Source organism: Copadichromis virginalis, linkage group LG8 (genome assembly GCF_057382275.1).
Source record: "Copadichromis virginalis isolate Kocher_CV1m ecotype Utaka linkage group LG8, C_Virginalis_male_GT1.1, whole genome shotgun sequence".
NCBI classification, from domain to species: domain Eukaryota; kingdom Metazoa; phylum Chordata; class Actinopteri; order Cichliformes; family Cichlidae; genus Copadichromis; species Copadichromis virginalis.
In genome coordinates this window covers 10,029,718-10,050,480 of record NC_140625.1, presented here as the reverse complement: position 1 = coordinate 10,050,480, position 20,763 = coordinate 10,029,718, and the positions used below count along the sequence as shown (strand labels likewise).

The 20,763-nt window shown below is 42.2% G+C and overlaps 1 protein-coding gene across 1 annotated transcript in view; it reads left to right on the top strand.

Moving 5' to 3' along the window:
* antxr1c (ANTXR cell adhesion molecule 1c) overlaps window positions 1–16,674 on the top strand; it is a 38,580-nt gene extending 21,906 nt beyond the window's left edge. The window contains exons 12-18 of the mRNA XM_085465687.1: window positions 1,205–1,283; window positions 3,176–3,271; window positions 3,364–3,402; window positions 3,521–3,622; window positions 3,729–3,896; window positions 5,062–5,142; window positions 13,603–16,674. Coding sequence (XP_085321813.1) covers window positions 1,205–1,283; window positions 3,176–3,271; window positions 3,364–3,402; window positions 3,521–3,622; window positions 3,729–3,896; window positions 5,062–5,142; window positions 13,603–13,866 — 829 coding nt within the window. The 3' untranslated portion in view covers window positions 13,867–16,674. The remainder of the gene's footprint in view (window positions 1–1,204; window positions 1,284–3,175; window positions 3,272–3,363; window positions 3,403–3,520; window positions 3,623–3,728; window positions 3,897–5,061; window positions 5,143–13,602) is intronic.
* The last annotated feature ends 4,089 nt before the right edge of the window (window positions 16,675–20,763 follow it).

Here is a 20,763-nt window from a genome sequence, read left to right as displayed (position 1 = left end):
TAGGCTATCTTTAGGTTTCGATCCACTCGTGTCCAGATGTCTGTCGTCGGCACGATCCGTATGATGTTGATCATGAACTTCACCCACTAACCCAGCTCACCTCTCTGTCCGCACCCACCTTCTTTCCATCTGTTATACCTCTTTCACATCCAGGCATGCCTTTCATCCATGTTTTTATGAAGTGAATAACAACAGGCTTCGGAGAGGTCTCTGGGGGTCACTTGAATTGTTTTTCACCTCTCAAAGGGAGAAGGGATTCAGGCCTTCAGGAAAACCTACATGGTTTCCACTGGAATACAGACACAAATCTGTACTCTGTACTCTTTTTGGCAAGTTTATACATTTTTGAAGTGAGAAAAATATTTACTTGAGATCTGTTGAACAAATTATTTTGTAGTTCCAAGTAGATATGATGAACTGCCTTTAAAGAGGAGAAGTGGTTGTTGTTGTTATTCCTCGTGATGCTTTTAGCATGTTGTCATTTCTTGGAAAAAAACAAAAAAACACACACAACCTGTCCAGAACCATAAAAAATAGCCTGAACTAGCAGGTTGTGTTTTCAGTTCTTCCCTGGATTGGCTGCCGTGCCTGCTGTGTTGCACAATCAGTCACATGAAAACACTCTAAACTTTCTGTCTTTGTTTATTAACCGTTGCCGATTATTTTCTTTTTTTTTTAAAAAGGTTTGGTTCATTTGGAGTCAGATTGCACAATTTGCGAGTGATACGGGGCTCGTAAACAAGAGTCACACGACTCAGCGCATACCTCATCTATTAGGAAGAGTTTTTAATAACATTTCCTCCTGCTGGGTTGAGATTTTCGCAGCTGGAAACAGTCAAAAGCAACCTCTTTCGAGTTACTGCAGAAAAGAAATTGCTCAGATTTCAGTTTTCTCCTAAGCTAAAAATCTGTCACTTTCAGCTCATAATCCTCCGCTCTTGTGGTCGTTCCCTGTTAGTTCAAATTTCGTTCTCACATGTAACGAACCACCTCGCCTTTCACAGACAGTTCGGTGACGTTATTTGGCATGAACCCAAGTTTAAATGACATCATTCCCATCAAACAAAGTCGAGCTTGAGCTGGAAAAACTTCAGACAGACTAAATAAACCGATCTAAATTCGCTTAGCGTGGATTGTAATGTTATACCCAAACACTGATCTACTCTCCTTTCCTTCATCCGTGTGCGTGTGTGTGTTGTTTCAGGGTGATTTATCTCCAAGTGAGCATGAACGACGGTCTGTCCTTCATCAGCAGCAACGTTCACATCACCACCACAGAGTGTGTAAGTGGAAGCTTCATGTATCCACGCAGGGACACTGCAAAGATTTTAATTGTGCAAAAAATAGAAAGAAAAAACGTTTGTGTAGTTTGTACTCTTCTTCTGCTTCTTCTTCTGCTTTCTCCAACATTTCTCTCTTTTCTTAGTTGTCTCACTTTCTCCACTCTCAGTTTTGTTTTTCTCCTTTTTTTTTTTGGTAGCCAAACCACAGAGGTTGGTAGCAGTGAGCCACCCAACAAAGACCTTATGAACCTCCGTGTGTTGGGCACAAAAAAAGGTTAAAGAAGCTGCTTGGTGACCTTGGAGTTCCCGGTTTAATATTTTAGTTTTGTGGGTGAAACATCTGTGACAGATGCACTCTTGGTACTGCTATTTAGAGGTGGTGCATGTGTGAAACGGAGCAGCTTTTCAGTCCATGAAAACAAGTTAACAAATGCAATTTAAAGCAGTTTAACTAAATGAAGTTGGTATGTTGGAACATATTAAATAGGCCCAAAAAACAAAAAGATATGCAGTCTTTGAAGCTGCACCGCCTCCATCCACGCAGCATCATATCCACGAAGACGCTGCAAATTTAAACAACTGTGTTGTGGTTCACGATAAAGAGACCTCAATTAGACATACCATTGCAATTAGCTGCCTCATGGCACTAAACTAAAACATATAGACTGAAGTCACACCAGGCTCGAGAAGGCACGGAAAGTTGTCAGCTGGAGATTGGAGGGCCTGGTGCAATAAACAACGTGCAAGTTGGAGTCTCTGAATCAAAGCTGGAAGCAAAAGCCACAAACCCACTGAACCCCTGCATCCTTTCCCCAGAATCTGTCAAAGTGTCACACTGAGGGGTTTCAGCCTTTGTACTTAGCCCACAAAAAACATCCATATTGCATGGGAGAAAACGCACACTTCACATGTGAAAAAGCAGCAAAATGCAGATGTGGCCACTATTAAAATTTTCAGCATTGTTTGCTAGCAGTAACCCTGCCCCATCACCCCCACCCCACCATCTATTGTTTTAACTTTTCTGCAAATTAAGTTGTTGTCACAGGAAATCATAATCCGGGTGATTTTTAATAAATAATCATTTGGCACCGCTGACGTGCTTTCTGCAGCGGGCCCCACTGCTGAGTTCAGATAAATCCTCCACAGCTTTGCCACAAGATAGATAGATAGGGGAAAGTCTAACCACATGTGATCCTCATCTGTGGTCTCTAATGAGAACCATGTTTGGCCAGCGGACGTCTGCCTAGCTTAAAGCGAGAAATGTCAACATAAGGATTCAGTCAGAGATGGCAAAAGCTCACATTAACCACTGTCCTCGAGAAAGGAAAACATGAATATTAGAGCCTATATGCTTTTACTATTTTCCTTCAAATCAGTCATACCACAGCTATGATTAATCTGTTGTCGCTACTGCTATTAGTGCTGAAAATACTGTTCTACTTCTTCTTGTCAGCACTACCACTGTGGATAATACGAGCATTCAGTCACTACATCACCGTTTTTATTATATATGTGTTGTCTATCTCACTACACAACAAGTAAGTCAAGATTTCTATGCGCATACATGGAAGGCTAGCACCTTATGCATGAGTGAAGAAGGGCAGCGAGGTCCCAGATCAGAGCTATGGATGTATACATGCCACAAATTTGGTAGTTGAGGTACTTTTAAAATAATTTACAAGTATCTTAAAATTGTCAGCGTTACTTTCCCTTTTTACTTGTACTACTACTTTTATCAGGTGTTGTGCCAGTTGCCATCTTCCTTCTATCTCCTGGAGATACGGCGCCTGCATGTTTTTTTAGCTAGCATCTATGTCCAGCCTGTGAAACATGATGTGCACGGTGCACTTGTCGTAATGTTCTAGCATCGTGTGTTTGTGTCTGCCCTCCAGTTCGATGGCACCATTCTCCTGATCACCTTGCTGGCGTTGTTCCTCCTCCTTGCTCTGCTCTTCCTGTGGTGGTTCTGGCCGCTCTGCTGCACTGTGGTAAGAAACACCGACTAGTTTCACAAATAATAAACACTTGCATTGATGTTATGTTATTTTAAAATCATGGCATGTCTGTTATTTGTCTAAAGGTGATCAAAGAGCCTCCTCCTCCACCTCCTCCTGAGCCTGTGAGTCAAAACACACACACACGCACATAAATACAGCCTAACTAAGTAATACCCCAAGACTTTCCTGCACCTTTATTTCATCTGTGAAAGACAAACTCTTTTGTGTACCGGTGTTTAGGAGTCAGATGACGACGACGACGGTCTTCCCAAAAAGAAGTGGCCCACTGTGGATGCCTCATATTATGGAGGAAGAGGAATTGGGGGAATCAAGAGGATGGAGGTGTCAAAACGATGCATTTACGCTGCTGAAATAAAGTCACGATTAAATCTGTAGACAACAGATTACAGTGACCTTTTCTGTTTTTGTATGGTCTACCGTCTTGTAGGTGCGCTGGGGAGGGAAGGGTTCAACTGAGGAGGGGGCTAAGCTGGAAAAGCCAAAGAACGCTGTGGTGAAAATGCCAGAGCAGGAGTACGAACCCTATGAGCCAAAACCTAAGAAACCTCAGAACAAGAAGCCACCTCAGAGCCGGAAGTGGTACACGCCCATCCGGGTAAACACAGCCTCACAGAATCAGCACACAATGGGACACTGTAATGTAAAATATACCCACACACTCTGTTATCCCGTATAGACGCTCGTACTGTTTGCATTTAGTTCAGGAATTCACGCTCACCACTCTTACATAAAAACCCTCCTTTTTTAGAAAGTCAAAAATGTGCTTTGTTTACACTCAGACCACTTTGCATTTTTGAATTTTCACCCACCGACTTTTTTTAAAGGCATGAGGGCAGCAGAAGTTTCCCAGCACACAGCACACATGTATATACATGCTATATACATGTAATTAGTTGATAGTGCCATAGCACCAACACATGCCCATAGTGAGACTGCCAGCACAGCATAAATATTACTCCTAAAATAAAACCACTCTGTGTGACGCTTTTCATACAGTAAGCGTACTGTTATCTGTACACACTGCTGCATTCATAATTCATTCACAGCAGCCTAACAGCATGTACAGAAGGTGAATGTGAACACTGAACTGTGGGGTAAATACTGTAAATTGATCACTGAATGTGGAAATTGGGCTGTGGCTGGCCCCATCTTTCTAAAACTTTTTGATGTGTGAGTGCACTTCTGTTTAGGATCCATGCCACCACTGCTTATTTGTCCAAGCAAATGCAACATCTTTTAGCATTTTTTTATTCGGTTAATCCAGAAGATTTTATCTCAAAACATTTGCCCTTCAGCTCTGTCAAATGTTAAATACTGTCTACAGTAAAATACACGCTGGATTCCTACAGTTGTTTTAGCTGGGATCAGCTCTTTCCTGTCTCTGAGAAGTAAGCCCACGCTCTGATTCTTGGCAGATCGTGTGTTTTATCATGCTTTATTAATTGCTTTATGTTGCTAAAGGTTAAAGCGTTCATGACCGGAGTTAACTAAAATATATCCAGCAGTCTTTGTGACTAATCAGTGATTCAGCAGCTTTATCCAGAGGGGAAGGAACTAATCAGTCAAATCAGCTGCCGTGGTGTTTGTTTGGGATTAAAACCTGGTCTCAGCCTTGAAAAAGAACCACAGACCAAATGTTTGCTGATATAGAAAAGTCAGTATGAGCAGTCTTTTATTAGGTGATAGATTGCAGTGTGGAGAAGTGTGCAATTCACATCTGGCCAGCTGTTTATCTTCTTGCTCCTCTGCTTCTTTTTCAGGGGAAACTGGACGCCATCTGGGCTCTGTTCCGCCGTGGGTATGACCAGGTCTCTCTAATGAGACCCCAGCCCGGTGATCATGTAAGTATCTCTGTTTCATCAGATGTCTAAGAATTCATCTGCAAGGTCATCCCTCCTTCACTGCATTCTCTCCATCTTAAATTATATGTCATGTTTTTATATGTTCGTTTCATATGTGCCATCTTGTTGATTTTTTTTTTCCACTGGACAGCGAGAATTCAAAAGTAAGAAAGATTTATTTTTCATCCAATAGTAATACGAGTGGCACATAAATCAAGGGAGTTTTTCAGGAATAATGAACCCCTGATTTCAAAGCCTTGGTTTTCAAGCGTCTCAATTCAAAACTATAAATCAACTGAAACACTTGCTGATAGATTTAATCATCACTAGTTACCAAGGCAACTAAACACACATGCAAAGCCAGAGGTGGAAGAGCAACACCCTAACACAGAGAGCAGGCGTCAATGACAACAGCTACACTGTTCATTAAGTCACATTCAGCATAAAAGGAGGAGCTATGGTCAAGTTGGGTTGCAAAGTTGCTTGCAGATCAGTGGGCAGTCAGAAGTAGCCTAATTTAGCCGCTCTCATGTGAAGTTTGCCTGTTAAATTTGTATTCCATCACCCCCACCCGGTCATGGCAGATGGCTGCCCCTCCCTGAGCGTCATTCTGCTGGAAGTTTCTTCCTGTTAAAAATGAGTTTTTCCTTCCCACTGTTGCCAAGTATTTTCTCTCTGTTATTGTAGGGTCTTTATCTTACAATGTGAAGCACCTTGAAGCAATTGTTGTTGTCTTGTTATTTGGTACTATATAAAGAAACTGGAATTGATTGTTGCAAAATTATGACATCACAACATTGTGACTGGTCAGCTGCAATAAAAGTGCATCAATTAGTAGGAACAAATCTAACTCACTAATAATGGATGTATCCATTTACTTGCACAGTTTTGACCAAGTGCGTATTGAGTGTCTAAGATGAGCGGTGATCCACTATAGGCTGAGAAGTGGTGCAGTTTTAAAAGTGTCCAGCTCATCTGTGCTGTTTGCTCACCCTGCCCTCCCTTCCACCGTCTGGGAGCGCACTTCATTCACTCCTGGTGTGGCTGTGCTGGCTGACACCTCAGCTAGCCCATTCCATGCTGTTGAGCTAGCCTCGATCTCACACCTGCTTCACATTATACGCCATAAATCGGATGTTAAGCCAAACCGCAGCTCACATCCTTGTAGCTCAACGGGAGAGTTTTGTGATGTGTTCGTGCGCGTAAGCTGGTAAAAAGTCTCTCTTCTTCAGAGCAGATAAGCCACATGGTTTAGTTTTAACGCCTGAGGCCTTTCTATCAAAAAGCCTTAGATAAGAGTTTGGGCTGAATGTTGGGAGAGGAAGCTCTCTAGGGATGCTTTAAATCCCGCCGACAATCTTAGCAAAGACTGTTTTAATGTTTAAATGTGTTGCATATTATTTTCATCTCTGTTGGTCTTAAAGGCAACTTTGTAATTCAATGATAGATCATAACTGTGTTGCACTACCCTCAAATTCTCTATGGTTTGACTCAAAGCCATTTTGGTGACATATACAGTTGTTAGCATTTCCTTTTTCCCCTCCCTTGATTCTTCTCCACCTTTTTCCTTTTGCCAGTTGTTTCCTCCCTGTTTCTTTTCTTTCCTCTCCATAGCTCACTCTCCTGCTGATCGGGACCCATCCAAAGCACTAGTTAAAATCCGGCCTTATTAGCAGAAAATTTCCAGTGATCTTCTTTAGCAGGAATTCCACATTTAAGACTGTTTTCTGGGCACAACGAACATGTACAGCGATAGAATTTGCAGCCACATAATAAACATTCAGATTCCCCAAGACCTAAAAAAGTCACCCTCAGCTTCCAATTCCATCTTCACCAAAGACAACCTGGCACACAGATAAAAAGAGATTTCCTTAATGACAAATTTCTCTTACTCAGAAAAGCTTTTTTTAATGATGATTGCTCGGGCAAGCTCAACATGATGCAATGCCTATTTTGTTGAAGAAATCCTCTCTTTCCAACGATGTCGCCTCCACCAGTCATTTGTGGTTTGTAACAAAAGAAGCAGGCCTACAGGCCAGCGTGCCGGCTCGTTTCCAGGCAGAATAATATGTTTTTATTAAAGAGGAAACAGCAGAAACAAGAGTCAGACACCTCATTCCCTTTTATGTTACCTGAAAAGCTGGTGGTTTTCAATTTCATCCTGAGGTTTTCAGATCTACAGTCTCACACTGCAAAGCTGGCACACATTCAAATCCATAAGAAAACTCTCTAAATTAGTTCCATCTGCATTCCCGCATGCATGTTTCTTTATGCTAATTGCAACAGCATGACTGTCACCCTGGGGACTGACTTCGGCTGCAGTCCTGTAACAGTGAACTCATTTTGTGGTAATGCAACTTCCTGTTTTTTTTAATGATGGTAAAAACCCCAAAATATTTTAATAATCAAGCAGTACACAAGCTGTTTCCTATTGTTGTCAGAAAACTCACAGTTTGCTTGGTTGCTCATTGGTTTATTTTCTGTCATTAAGACACAAAGTCTAAACCTGTACGCTGTAGACTGCACAGACAGATGTTTACAGTCCTCACACAGCAGTGGACCAATCAAAAACTCTGACCAAGAAAGAACTATTTATTATATCAAAACAAATAAGAAAGCAAATGTGTATGTCTGGGGGTTTTTTTATCCAAAAGTATCTGATTGACGGTTAATTTGGTAACGAAATGATTGTGATCACTCTACTAGAAACACTGGTATTATCAGACACCCACGCAGTTGCTCAGTAGGATCAGATACAGTCTCAATCTTTTTTGGCTGTTCCATTTTCTTTTCACTGATAACACGATTATACACTGAACAAAAATATAAACGCAACACCTTTGTTACTGCTCCTATTCCCCATGGGATGGACGTAGAGACCTAAAATTCATTCCAGATACACAATATAACCATCCCTCCCAAACAGTGGTCACAAATCAGTCCAAATGTGTGGTAGTGGGCACATCTGCTATATTGAGATAATCCATCCCACCTCACAGGTGTGCCACATCAGGATGCTGATCTGACATCATGAGTAGTGCACAGGTGTACCTCAGACTGCCCACAACAAAAGGCCACCCTGGAATGTGCAGTTTTGTCTCACAGCAAAATGCCACAGATGCCACAAGCAATGAGGGAGCGTGCAATTGGCATGCTGACAGCAGGAATGTCAACCAGATCTGTCGCCCGTGCATTGAATGTTCATTTCTCAACCATAAGCCGTCTCCACAGGCGTTTCAGAGAATATGGCAGCACATCCAACCGGCCTCACAACCGCAGACCTCGTGTAACCACACCAGCCCAGGACCTCCACATCCAGCAGGTTCACCTCCAAGATCGTCTGAGACCAGCCACCCAGACAGCTGCTGGAACAATTGGTGTGCACAACCAAACAATTTCTGCACAAACTGTCAGAAACCGTCTCAGGGACGCTCAACTGCATGCCCGTCGTCCTCATCGGGGTCTTGACCTGACTCCAGCTCGTCGCCGTAACAGACTTGTGTGGGCAAATGCTCACATTCGATGGCGTCTGGCACGTTGGAGAGGTGTGCGCTTCACGGATGAATCATGGTTCACATTGTTCAGGGCAGATGGCAGCTGAGAATGTCCCAGTTCTTGCATGGCCAGCATACTCACCGGACATGTCACCCATTGAGCATGTTCGGGATGTGCTTGACCGGCGTATACGACAGCGTGTACCAGTTCCCACGAATATCCAACAACCTCGCACAGCCATTGAAGTGGAGTGGACCAACATTCCACAGGCCACAATTGACAATCTGATAGACTCCATGCGACGATGTGTTGCACTGCATGAGGCAAATGGTGGTCACACCAGATACTGACCGGTTCTGGGTCCCCAGACCTCCAATAGCGCAAAAAACTGCACATTCCAGGGTGGCCTTTTGTTGTGGGCAGTCTGAGGTACACCTGTGCACTACTCATGATGTCAGATCAGCATCCTGATGTGGCACACCTGTGAGGTGGGATGGATTATCTCAATATAGCAGATGTGCCCACTACCACACATTTGGACTGATTTGTGACCACTGTTTGGAAGGGATGGTTATATTGTGTATCTGGAATGAATTTTAGGTCTCTACGTCCATCCCATGGGGAATGGGAGCAAAAACAAAAGTGTTGCGTTTATATTTTTGTTCAGTGTATAAAAAAGATAGAACTAAAACTTTCCCTTGCTAAAACAAAAGTCAGAGGACATTCAGTGATGATCAAGTATGACGATTCGGTTCAATTCAATTTTATTTATACAGCACAAAATCAGAACAAGAGTCGCCTTAAAGCGCTTTATATTGTAAATTAAACCCTTCAATAATACATACAGAGAAAAAAATTCAACAATCATATGACCCCCTATGAGCAAGCACTTTGGTGACAGTGGAAAGGAAAAACCTCCAGCAGAACCAGGCTGAGGGAGGGGCGGCTATCGGCCACGACTGAATGAGATAACAGCACCAAACATGATTGTGCTTTTTTAATATAGGATGATGGATTCATGGTAATGAATGCAAAAGACTTGGATTGACTGACTTGACTAAAATTAGGTCATTTGGTGAGGAACGACCTTCTGCCAAAAAAATACCCAAACCAGCATCTGTTCTGTTAGTGGGACAGCTGGTCCTGAAAGAAGATGCCATTTAAATTAGCAAGTGGGCGATACCAGAGCCACATTTGTGATTCAGATGAGCTGTCCAGGGTTAAAGAGAGGAAGTGTGTTTGTGCTCCTGAGCGTCAGGTAAATTTACTTAAGGATCCTGTAGTGCTTAAAAATATGTAGTGTTCTATAGAGCAATGACTACACTGTTTCTCGCTCAGCAATGAACCTACTAACATCTCTGCTTCTTTAAATTGTTCATCAAAGGGATGTTTGAGGAATTTTTGGTGCTCCCAAAGAGGTTTCAGCCAGAGACAGCAGCATAGCTAAATCTCCAGCGTGACAATAAATCACTCTGTTTTTAAGCATTTTATTCAGCTGGTATTTGATTTTTTTTGTTTCAACTATAACAGACATTTATGTTTGTCGAATAATCAGAAATAACACAAATTTGACTTGCTGTCGAATGCAGTAGCATTGACTCTTTGCCATATGTGAGTTTTCATCCCTAAAAGCCTGTTTTTAACCGTGGAAAAATACTGCAGCAGCAGTGTGTGAGAATGTGTGTGTGTACTTGAAGAGTTACAGTAAAAGTTTCTAAACTGGAGAACGGAGTTAGCCATTATGCGAATGTGTGTCACCAAACCACATCCATTACACTGACGTCAGAGTGTACAGTATGAAGCAGAGCTAGTGCCTCCCCTCTTTGTCTTTCACTGACATAAACACGGAGCTCTACAGGGAGCCATTTAGCTGGCTGAAGGACACGAGGTAATGCCTTTGGCAGATGTCTGCCAGGCCCGTCTTCAGTAAGCCAACTGAACAAAACTCTCTCACACATACACACACATACATTTTGCGTTGTCCTAGACAATTTAATGACCTTGGTAAGACTGTAGACAGTGGTGGAGGTCAGTGAAAAAGACCAAGCGAGTGTGGCTTTCTTTAATCCAGGAAAATGTCGAGAGGTTCAAACCACAGCTGGGTGCTAACAGAGTGACGTTCAAGAAGCAAAGATGGATTAAGGATGAAGAAATTGAAACAAAATTCACATACAATTAATGTCAACATTTCTTAGTTAAATACTTATCTCAGCCCCCCACAGTGTAATTAGTTTAATGATTTTTGTTATTCTTCAAACACCTTTTTTGAAAAGGTTTTCGAGGCTTCTTGAAAGACGCTCTTCTTTGGATGTTGGCTGCGTTTTTCTGTTCTCTGTTAAAATGATGCCAGATTGATTCATTGAGGTGTGGGCTCTGGGGAGGCCAATCCACGACTGATAGTTCTTCATTGCGTTTTCTTTTGTCCGTCCAGGTGTGCTTTCATTATTGGTGGAGTATTTGAGATCATTGTCATGCTGAAAAATAAATCCATTGCAAATCAAACACTTTCTTGGTATTGCATGGTGGATCAAACCCTACTTGTAGTCTTGACCATGTCTGCACTGAGTTGTTGCAATGAGAGTGGCTGATTAGATATTTGCGAGCTGAGCAGGTGCACCTAACAAAGTGGCTGATGAGTGTATGTATGTGTTGCTGAAAAAGACACTGCTTAATCTGCATCATGCATTTTTTATATATTTACCTTATTTTTAACATCTAAAGTATCTCTTAGCTTTAAGTTACTCTGATGAACGTCAACATCAGTGCCAGAGTGGAGTCTGTTGTAGATCCAGAGATGTTCTTGCTAAATGGAAGAAGACAGGAGAGGTTGGTTGGCTTGAATAAAGGGAAAAACTTAAGAATGGGAAATTCTCTCAGTTCAGTTTGGATTATTCTGTCTTTCATTTCTTCTCTGGCTATTTTTCTCTGTGTCTCACTTTTACTCACTGTCGTGCTTTATCTGCAACACTGTCACATTATATTAACATTAAAGATCAAAATCTATCTTCCCTTGTGCCTAAGGTCTTTTTCATTAGAGTTTTACAAGTGACATCATTTCCCATTCCTTCGTTTTCCACTATGTAAAACCAGGGACCTGCGGCTCAAGTCGCTGATACTGCTTATTAGCAGATTAACATTACTTCATTCCACCCTGACTGCCAACCGCATGCAGCTATGCAGCGGGTAGAGTTTCATTGGTAACAGTGACCTCTGTGAACTCGCTGAAACCAGTGGTTGGTGTAACATTTTATGAGTAACTAAAATGTGATTTCTGTCTAAATAAATTTGTTGCTTTTACGCCCTGATAAGTCAACCTGTTAAAGTATTCCAGCTTCACTGCTAACTTTTACCACCTCTGGCACAGTTCAGCCCCAGCCTCTAACCCTAATCTTCTCTCTCCATATGGACCGTCGGCATTCGGACCTACAGTTCTCGGTACAGAACATTGGACTAGCAGGGATAATTTGGAGTGGGGGCGTAAAAGCGGGGATTTAAGCATAATCTGGAACACCAGCTGGCCACACACACAGACTGGCACACACAAGCATACAAAGAGCAGTGACTGTACCATGACCTGAGCTCGGATGCCTTCTTAGCCCAGATGTAGCCTACTTTAGATTAGACACTTTTTTCCTCCAGATTCTTTTTAATCTAAAACAACTCGCATGTATAGATTATGTATTATATATTGCATCAGATGCTTTTTATCTGTAGTATTTTCCATGTTATCTTAAAAAAATACCACGTTTAACAACACATACTCTGTGTCTCAATTCAGATGTTTCATTCAGTACTTTTCCATGTAATACTCTATTAATTTATTTGTGCAATGCTTGAATTTTGGCAAGGTAGTGTGATGACTGGAAATGGGTACAGCAGCATTGGATCACAAATGCCATGCAGCTGCTGCATTTGCTGAACATAAGTAATATTATATTTATCTATCCTGAAGATGAGAACGTAACATGCATAAACACACAAAAAAAAACCACCTCACGTACCATCACTGACTGAAAACTACTGTTGTTGCTATGCTACAGTGATCCTATGGATGGAAACTGCTCCAAGATCATATTTACCCTAAATTAACAGCAAAATGACACAGGTCCTTTGTGACCAGTTGCAAAGAGATGCAGATGAGTTGAGCTCATTGGTACAGACAGACTGACAGAGATTGATTGTAACCATGTTGGTAGTATGTCTGAGAATGATTGCAGTGAATCTGAGTTTAACTGTGATTGTTTGGAGAAGGATTATCTACTCAAGGTAACCTGATCAGTTGCCTTGTAATCAAAATGACTCAGAAGTTTAGGGCGTTCCATCCCTAACCTCTGTGCGATCTGTTGGTCACCACAACAACCTGAACATTCGGGAGTTAAAAATGCGCTGGAGAGCAGGGTGAAATTTTGTTTTATAGGTTGCTGTCCTATTTTTACTCTTTATTTCATGCAGCTGTGCTTTTTAGTGTGAACGCATAGAAGGGTAAATTATAAAATTTGTGTTATTTTAGGAAGGGGTCGGAGTCTGCAGCAAAAGGCTCTGTGAGGATGGTCATATGGTGGTTTTAGTTAGCATGGTAATATGCTGACTGTGCAGATTTGTGGCTGTGTGGTTTACATTCAAAGCCCTGTTAGCATGCTAGCCGGTAGGAAAAAAATTACATGTATTCTCTGCATGACTCTATTTACAAGATTTCTTTGTATCAGACAAAGAGATCATTTCAAGATGAGCCTTATTACAGCTGGTTAGATATTTCATTGTAAACATTAGCATCGTGGTTGCTAATGCTAGGCGCCATTAGATATCATTCATCACCGTGACTATCTGCTAATACTTCAGTCTGGACTAAGTTTGGGGTCCAACCAACATGAAAGACCTGAAAACAGGATTATATAATTATTTTATGTTTATTTTAAAAATTATTTTAAAGCTTTTTTAATCCCACTTTTCTTTCTTTTCCTTTAGGGTCGATGCATAAACTTCACAAGAGTGAAAGAGGAGTCAGCGGCAGCCAAGGCCCCACCTCGTACCCCTATCCACACCCCTTCGCCACCACCACCAGACTACCGCCCCATAACTCGCACCACTCCACCATCTACCACTGCCACCAGCCCCCCTGCCAGATCTCCACCATCAGGCCAGGTGCCCCCAGGACCACCGCCATCACGCACTCCCCCAGGGCTTCCCTGTGCACCGCCATCGCGTCCTCCCCCAAGCCTTCGACCCTAAATCACACAGACAAACTCCTCCCACCTTACCAATGCACCTGCTTTGATATCACATTGATATTACCGTCCTGTTGACTAGTTCTTTCACTTTGAAGGTTGTGGGCCTCACTGCCAAAGGTACTCCTACTATAAGCCAAAGATCAGCAGTATATTGAATCCCAGTTGTTCTGTGTGCCACATCTGGTATGGGATAGCATATCAAGTGAAACTGTTAGCTGACAATTAAGCCTTTTTAATACAGGATATCTAACTGTGCTCTGTATGTAGTTTTTTATGTGGCAATTTAAGATTGAACCTCCAAAAAAATAAAATATAGTCACATGAAAAAGTTTTCACAGGCCTCTGTGCAGTTCTGTGAAAAACAAAGTGCAACCCAGGATTGTAGAACCACCATTAGCAGCAATAACGTGAAAAGATGGATGGATGGATGGATATTTATGGCATTGCTTAAGTTCACTTGACTCAGTGACTACAAGCTGTCCAGGTCCTTTAACTACAAAACAAGTTGAAATCATCACCCCTCCACCACAGTGCTTGACAGTTGGTATTAGGAAGTTTATGTTTATATGCTTTATATACTCCACTTTGGTTTTATCTGTCCAAAGGACATTGTTCTTCCAGAATACTTGTGATTTGTTCAGATGCAACGTTACAAACCTAAGCCCTGCTTTCGTGCTGTCATGTCAAGCCATACTGGTTCAGTCTTTTTGTTACTTTACTGTCGTGAATTTTAGTACTTAACATATTAACCGAGGCCTGTTGAGTCTGAGATGTAGCTCTTGAGATTTTTGCTGTTTCTCTGAGCATTGCATGGTCTGGCATTAGCGTGACTTTGCTGTGATGATGCGACTTGCTTCTACTTACTTTATGAACTCCAGTAAGGATGTAAGGAGTTTTTAACAGAGCTGATTAGAGTCCTGGTAAACCTTTCTTTTTCATATGGCTGTGAAAAAGACTATGTGACTATTTGCTGATAAGCAAAAAAATTATTTTGCATAGCAGTTCAACTTAATATTCTGTCTCATATAAAGTGAATGGGGCTATTTGGGAAAGTATTTTACTTTGCATTTGTGAAATCAGGGAGGATTGTTGCTGGACAGCAAAGCATGTGGGAACGGAAAAGTCCAAAAAGAAAGATTACTGCAATGGATGAAAGTTCTTTGTTGTCTCTATCAACTACTGAGTTAGGCCTTTGTTAAGTTAAAATCACAGTAACTGTATTAAGTGCTAGGTAGAATCAATTGGCTTATTTCTCCATTGCTGTGTGACCAATGAAGGGTTTTTCAGAACTGGATTTCCAAGTAATCTTAGCTGATCATATTTTTAATGGTGTTACGTAACTGATAAGAAACATATGTTTTTCTAAATTTCTTCAAAAAGATTTGCAATTTGGTGCTGTTTTGTTACCCAACAACAACGTGCCAAAGTAACAAATCCCGACTATATAGTCCAGAGATGATCCAGTTATATAATTTGTGGTCAGGTTTTTGTACCTTTTGTGACAGGGAAGTGTACGGAGGTTATGTGGAAGGTGTGTTTTTACAGTATATGTTTGAGATGTGTTTTAAATACTTTGTTGGTTGATATCTTGAGGCTTTGGAATTTGTCCTTAACCGCATTTTCATGTAGTTGATTTTAGGTTACAGCAATTTATGTTTTTTGGTTTGTTTTGATTTTGGGTTTTTTTGTAACTGCGCACATAGACTGCTGGGAAATTACAATGTGTATTTGCTTTTTTTAGCAGTGAAGCTGATGAAATCAATCTTCAAAAATCAGGTTCATGTCTCTCCTCACATTTTTATACACAATGCTGATACTGTACTTTAATACCATTATTATGTGTATTGTATGTCTTCAGTTATATCATCACCGGTCACGTTGCAACTGCAGGGCAGTTCAAAGCGCATCTAATTTATTTTACTCCCCGACAGAAATATAGGAGAGTACTTGAATATTGACAAGGTGTCCAATCACCGAGATGAACACTGTGTGAACAGTTAGGAAACACAACAGATAACCATTTAAAGGTCATTTTAGGCTTACCAGCATTTATCAGCCCCTTAGCTACACTAAAAATGAGCATTTTGGTAAATCTGAAAAAGATTTTGTCTACATTAGAAAATCGTTCTAGCTAGCAGATAAAAAGACAATTTTTTAGCCTAGCATTAACTCATCGTAATTGAGATCAAACCTGCCAGAAATTAGCAAAAACATTTAGATTTCTTGGTTTAGGAAAGAGGTTGAAACTGCTGGTATTCCTCCTATATCCGATGCCCTTTCAAGTTTTCTTCTTCATCATCTTTTTTTTTATAATTACAATTTCAATGTACGTCATTCACTTGTGTCCTGTACCGTTGTGTTGCTACATGCATTGGTAACAGCTGAAAAACTCCAATTAGCTCATTGTAGTTCATACCTTTGATGTCAACGTGCTAAATCAAACCAGTTGGTTTGTTGTAATGTCCATAAACAAAATGTAACATTAGCAAGACAAACACATGCTTTGCTAGCAGTTTCTAGCATCGTATTTGGCTGCATTGCCTGTTGCTTGGAGGTGTTGTATGGCCCTACAAGGTGTCAGTATATACATCAGGGAAGAGGATGAAAATGGAGATTATACCACCAGCCACCCTGTTTTCTATGGCTCCGTTTGATATCCTGCTATGGATTACTGTTACCTTTTTGTTTTTATGTGCCACTGCAAAAAATAAGATTCTGCCTTAGAAATGTTAATTGTTTTCAGACTCCCAAACATTGTGCTTTATGGAGCTGGAGCATCAATAAATTACAGATTTTTGTATGTCTTGCAGACTGGGTATATTTTTTTATATTCTGCTAATTGAGTTCAACTGTAATAAGAAATAAGAAATGCAGCATACGAGTATAAACAGCAGTACTGAAGCAAATATGAAAGACGTATATAATTTTCTGTTGTTTGATGTGACTTTTTGAACAGTATCAATAAAGGTTGACTCCTAAGCTTCTAAAGAAAGTTTCATCTTTGTGATCTTTGTTAGATTCATATAAATGCCTGCGTTACTGATTTGGACAGTTTCATACTCTCCCAGCTGACTCCCCATATACATTTTGACTTCACTCATAGGCCCAAGATGTATGTACTATTTCCAGTCACTAGTGAAAAATGTTTATTTGCTGATCAGTTGGCATGTGGTCGCTGGCTATTCCTTTTGATTGCTTTGGTCATTTGCAGATGGACGAGTTCACCTGTAATTTGCGCCTCTCTGTAAACAGAATGCCACCAAAATAAAAACTAATGCATTACCACTGAAACCAACATGTAAAAGGCACAAGTTCGTTAGAAGGCAAACATTAACTGTTTATTCTTTCTTGCACTTTTCGAACAGTTTCTTTATCATTTGGTCAGCAGTTGGAAAGTGTTTGCAGACAGATCAGCATCTATCATGAGAACTACTGGCAAACTGTCATCCAAAGCAGTGGGGGGGGGGGGGGGGGTGGCTTACTGGGCTTAAGCCCGGGTTGTTTTGTCAGAAGCCCGGGGTCTTTTGGAGTGTAATTTTTTCATAGTTAGATGCCTGGCTGACAACTGTATAAAACAAAGACTTCACACAATATTCGAAGCACATAGCGCACACTGTGGGAATTTACGACTGTGCGTAAATCCCCCCTAATATTGGTACGATCCGAGCTCAGACACTAAGCGACTGAGCGGGTGGAGCTGCTGCCTGCGAGTGCGCTGTTGGAGAAGCGCAGCCAGGCAGACAGAGGAGAACTGAAGTTTGAGTAGGTACCAAAGCAAATCATTCGTACTGTACAAATAATGTAAATATGACGGTGAATCACGAAAGATTGATATCAAACTGATCATTTGACCCATATTACATTACTTGCTCTTCAAGTGAATCAACAAATTGCGAAATGAAAAGCCGAACAACAACAACAACAATGCTGTTTCTTTAGAGAGTCTTAGCTTACATGTGTTTATTTCATATTTTCAGTTGTTTCCCCCCACGGCTAAATAAATCGGTTTCAGTTATGTACTGAAATATAAGAATGGACATTAGAGGGTTCTTTCAAAGAAAAAACTCAGGTAAATGTTATTTTATATATTATGTTTTGTATGTTGTTCAGTATTTTTCTATGCAAAACAAGAGGAATTTCAATACACAGCAGTATATTCACAGTTGAAACCAGATATTTACATACACTTTATGGAAAACACAAGAACATTTTTTTACTGTACAACATCAATTTAGAGTAAACTTGTTTTGTTTTGGATAAATAAATATTGAAATATCTTTTGAATTAGTTAAATGTCAGAATAAAGAGAGACAGAGCTGTCTATTTTTTATCACTTTCATCAAATTTAGGAATACATATACACTAAGTTTATTGTTAATTAATAAGAAACTCCAGACGTTTCTGTTCTGAGCTGAAGAAGCTTCTGATAGGTTAGTAGAGTCCATGTGAGTAAATTGGTGGCACACCTGTGGATGCATATAAGGTAAACACAGAGCCTGTTTCTGTGACATGGGAAAATCAAGAGATGTCAACCAAAACACCAGGAAAAGAATCGTGGAGCTCCATAAGTGTGGCTCAATGTTGAATACAATTTGGTGCCATTTGCAATTAAAAAACACAGACAGTTTCTCTCTTTACTCTTAAAGTTAACAAATATGTTTTTATATTTATCAATCTAAAAAAATAAACATTTAGTCTGATTTGATGTTACAATTTAAAAAGTGTTTTTACCTGAAGAGTAAATATCTGGTTTCCACTGTATATTTGATGATGTTGGTGTTTGGCTTGATTGTCAGCACAAAGAGGGAGAGAGAGGAACAGAGAGGGAGAGAGAGAATGAGAGAGAGGAACAGAGAGGGAGAGAGAGAGGAACAGAGAGGGAGAGAGAGAGGGAGAGAGGAACAGAGAGGGACAGAGAGAGGAACAGAGAGGAACAGAGAGGGAGAGAGAGAATGAGAGAGAGGAACAGAGAGGGAGAGAGAGGGAGAGAGAGAATGAGAGAGAGGAACAGAGAGGAACAGAGAGGGAGAGAGAGAATGAGAGAGAGGAACAGAGAGGGAGAGAGAGAGGAACAGAGAGGGAGAGAGAGGAACAGAGAGGGAGAGAGAGAGGGAGAGAGAGGAACAGAGAGGGAGAGAGAGGAACGGAGAGGGAGAGAGAGAGGGAGAGAGAGGAACAGAGAGAGAGGAACAGAGAGGGAGAGAGAGAGGAACGGAGAGGGAGAGAGAGGAACAGAGAGGGAGGAACGGAGAGGGAGAGAGAGGGAGAGAGAGGAACAGAGAGAGAGGAACAGAGAGGGAGAGAGAGAGGGAGAGAGGAACAGAGAGAGAGGGAGAGAGAGGAACGGAGAGGGAGAGGGAGAGAGAGGAAAAGAGAGAGAGGAACAGAGAGGGAGAGAGAGAGGAACAAAGAGGAACAGAGAGGGAGAGAGAGAATGAGAGAGAGGAACAGAGAGGGAGAGAGAGAGGAACAGAGAGGGAGAGAGAGAGGGAGAGAGAGGAACAGAGAGGGAGAGAGAGGAACAGAGAGGGAGAGAGAGAGGGAGAGAGAGGAACAGAGAGGGAGAGAGAGGAACGGAGAGGGAGAGAGAGAGGGAGAGAGAGGAACAGAGAGAGAGGAACAGAGAGGGAGAGAGAGAGGAACGGAGAGGGAGAGAGAGAGGGAGAGAGAGGAACAGAGAGAGAGGAACAGAGAGGGAGAGAGAGAGGAACGGAGAGGGAGAGAGAGGAACAGAGAGGGAGGAACGGAGAGGGAGAGAGAGGGAGAGAGAGGAACAGAGAGAGAGGAACAGAGAGGGAGAGAGAGAGGGAGAGAGAGGAACAGAGAGGGAGAGAGAGGAACAGAGAGGGAGAGAGAGGAAGGGAGAGAGAGAGGGAGAGAGAGGAACAGAGAGAGAGGAACAGAGAGGGAGAGAGAGAGGAACGGAGAGGGAGAGAGAGGAACAGAGAGGGAGGAACGGAGAGGGAGAGAGAGGGAGAGAGAGGAACAGAGAGAGAGGGAGAGAGGAACAGAGAGAGAGGGAGAGAGAGGAACGGAGAGGGAGAGGGAGAGAGAGGAAAAGAGAGAGAGGAACAGAGAGGGAGAGAGAGAGGAACAGAGAGGAACAGAGAGGGAGAGAGAGAGGGAGAGAGAGGGAGAGAGAGAGGAACAGAGAGGGAGAGAGAGGAACAGAGAGAGAGGGAGAGGAACAGAGAGGGAGAGAGGGAGAGGAACAGAGAGGGAGAGGAACAGAGAGGGAGAGAGAGGAACGGAGAGGGAGAGAGGGAGAGGAACAGAGAGGGAGAGAGGGAGAGGAACAGAGAGGGAGAGAGAGAGGAACAGAGAGGGAGAGAGAGGAACGGAGAGGGAGAGAGAGGAACAGAGAGGGAGAGAGAGGAACAGAGAGGGAGAGAGAGGAACAGAGAGGGAGAGAGAGGAACGGAGAGGGAGAGAGACGAACGGGGAGGGAGAGAGAGGAACAGAGAGGGAGAGAGAGGAACAGAGAGGGAGAGAGAGGAACGGAGAGGGAGAGAGAGAGGAACGGAGAGGGAGAGAGAGGAACAGAGAGGGAGAGAGAGAGGAACGGAGAGGGAGAGAGAGAGGAACGGAGAGGGAGAGAGAGGAACAGAGAGGGAGAGAGAGGAAGACAGAGGAACAGAGAGGGAGAGAGAGAGGGAGAGAGCAGAACAGAGAGGGAGGAACAGAGAGGGAGAGAGAGGAACAGAGAGAGAGGAACAGAGAGGGAGAGAGAGGAACAGAGAGAGAGGAACAGAGAGGGAGAGAGAGGAACAGAGAGAGAGGAACAGAGAGGGAGAGAGAGGAACAGAGAGAGAGGAACAGAGAGGGAGAGAGAGGAACAGAGAGAGAGGAACAGAGAGGGAGAGAGAGGAAGACAGAGGAACAGAGAGGGAGAGAGAGG